Below are 2,472 nucleotides of genomic sequence, written 5' to 3' on the forward strand. Positions count from 1 at the left end.
AAATTCATAGATTTAAAAAAATCCACAAAAACCTCTAAAAAATTCATGAATTTGAGGGAAAAGTTGAAAAAAAAATCAGAAATCTTCGTGAGTTTCGTAAAATGTTTACACAAAATATCTATTTTCACATATTTGAGGAAAAAGTTCAAAATATCTTAAAATATATACGTGAATTTGGAAAAAGTTCAGGAATTTAAGAAAAAATGTTGTCAAAACTGAAAATGTTTATGAATTTGAAAAAAAATAAAATAATAATAAAAAGGAACAAAAACCTGTCCAGAAAACCGAAAACAGAAGAAAGAATAAAAACAGTCGGAAGCTTCCCAAAACCAGCCCAAGGAAGCTTCTAGAACCTTCACAAAACCGGGAGGGGAGGGAGGTTCCCAGTCGTCTAGTTGGGCCGGTCAATTCCCCACTCGTCATAGTTGGAGCGGAGGGACGTCCATTGAAATATATCGAAGGGGAAAGGGGTTTGCGTCAGTTGCCAAATGATCTATCTTTTTTTAGGCAAACTCGCAAAGCTTTTTATTAAACCGTCATATTTACATGGACGAAGGTAAGGTCTCCTGGGTGGCCTAACCAAATATGACGGCCGGTCCCGAGAGTTAAAGCATGCTTTACTAGTTTGTGGGCCTCGATATTCGAGGTTCTAAACTCATGACTAAAAACACATGGAATAAAATTACTAGAGTGATGTTTGATCTCCTTCACCACTGCTCCATACGCTGATGATGTCCCTCTATGTATGGCTTCAACAGCTAGCTTGCAATCCGATGCCACAGATATTTTTTGATATAGAGATCATCCGCTAGGGCTAGAGCTTCTCTGATTGCGAGGCATTCCAACACCTCCGGCTCGTCGATGTTTGTGAACAACCAAATGGTCTACCATGGCTACGGCACGGAGCAGGAGCTCTCTTCTGGGCCACAGCTCTCGCCCATCAGCCCCCTGCGCACGGGCTAAAAGCCCATCATCAGTATAGATGAAAGAAGGACGGGCTGAAAGAAGGTGGAAAAACAAGCTGGCCTGGCCGCGGCGGAAACGAACACGGAAACTCCCACGTGACGCGCACCGAGTTCGCGTCACCCGCACGCACCGCCCAATAGGCTGGATGGACGGCTCTGTTTTTATCTCCTCCTTTTATTTATTTATTATTCGGCGCCGAACGTTCCAGAAGGCCGAGGCGCTTCCGGAAGCTACCCCGCGGCCCTACATATACAGCGCCACACGCCCCACCCCGGTCTCGACCTCACGATCCAAGCCAACAACAACCATCAACCCTTCTCCCGTTCCCCAAATCTCTCGACCTCGGAGCAGCCATGACTCATATCCTTCACCGCGAATGAAATCGCCTTCTCTGTTCATCTAATTTTCGTTGATTCTTGTCAAGAATTGGCCGGATTATTACTTTATATCTGTTACCGTGTGCGTGTGTGTTGTGTTTTGGTTGGATCTGTCCGTGTTGTTCCTTGACCTTGCTGGCGGCTGCACGCGGCGACCAGAGGGAGCGGGACCGGCAGCGGGCGCAGGCGCGGAAGCCGGGGACCAAGGGCCGTGACGACGGGCTCACGCCGGAGCAGCGACGAGAGAGGGACGCCAAGGCGCTGCAGGAGAAGACCGCCAAGAAGGCGGCGCAGGCCACGCAGGGGGCCGACGACGCCAAGAAGAAGAACGCCGCCGGCAAGAAATAGTAGTTCGGATCCGTTCTGTCTGTCTCATGAAGTGGAGAGATGTTCTGATGTAGAATTTCTGTGCGATGTGGTTGCGCTCGGCTTGTAGCACAATTCTTTCGGCGCCTCCAGATCAGGCCCCTGTTGTTGATGCGTAATTCGTGGATCTTTAATGCAATGCGATTAATTTGGTCGTTACATCCTCTTTTCATTCGAAATTGTCCGGAATTCCTGACCAGCGTTTTGTAGCTTTTGTCTCACGTTGTCTGATTTGTGCAGTTAGGGCATCTCAACGTGGTCTAATCCGAAAGTATTTTGGGATCTGAGGCTGCAAGGCTTTTGTAAGTATCAAATACAGTGAGTACTCACCTACCGCCGAGCGCATCCGCGGTAGGGGTACACAAGCTACCGCTAGCCAGTAGTGAAATGGTCAAATCCTAAAATACTTCTGGATAGACTCCTTTATTTGCTGCTTCGAAAGCAGCTATGTACTCTGTTTCACATGTAGATTCTGTCACGACGCTTTGTTTAAAATTGCACCAACTGACAGCTCCACTGTTAAATATAAACACGTATTCGGTTTGCGATTTAGAATCGTCCGGATCAGTGTCAAAGCTTGCATCTACGTAACCATTTACGATAAGCTTTTTGTCACCTCTATATACGAGAAACATATCATTAGTCCTTTTCAGGTACTTCAGGATGTTCTTAACCACTGTCCAGTGATCCACTCCTGAATTACTTTGGTACCTCCTTGCTAGACTTATAGTAAAGCACACATCAGGTCTGGTACACAACATTG

The 2,472-nt window shown here is 46.6% G+C and overlaps 1 protein-coding gene across 1 annotated transcript; it reads left to right on the plus strand.

Annotated features, from left to right (window-relative positions):
- The first annotated feature begins 1,148 nt into the window (after positions 1 to 1,148).
- Positions 1,149 to 1,868, plus strand: LOC125517605 (small EDRK-rich factor 2-like). Its single transcript, XM_048682817.1, has 2 exons — positions 1,149 to 1,326; positions 1,492 to 1,868. The coding sequence occupies exons 1-2, from the start codon at positions 1,320 to 1,322 to the stop codon at positions 1,689 to 1,691; spliced, it is 207 nt and encodes a 68-aa protein (XP_048538774.1). The 5' UTR covers positions 1,149 to 1,319; the 3' UTR covers positions 1,692 to 1,868.
- Positions 1,869 to 2,472: the final 604 nt, after the last annotated feature.

The sequence above is a fragment of the Triticum urartu genome, chromosome 1 (genome assembly GCF_003073215.2).
Source record: "Triticum urartu cultivar G1812 chromosome 1, Tu2.1, whole genome shotgun sequence".
Lineage (NCBI taxonomy): Eukaryota > Viridiplantae > Streptophyta > Magnoliopsida > Poales > Poaceae > Triticum > Triticum urartu.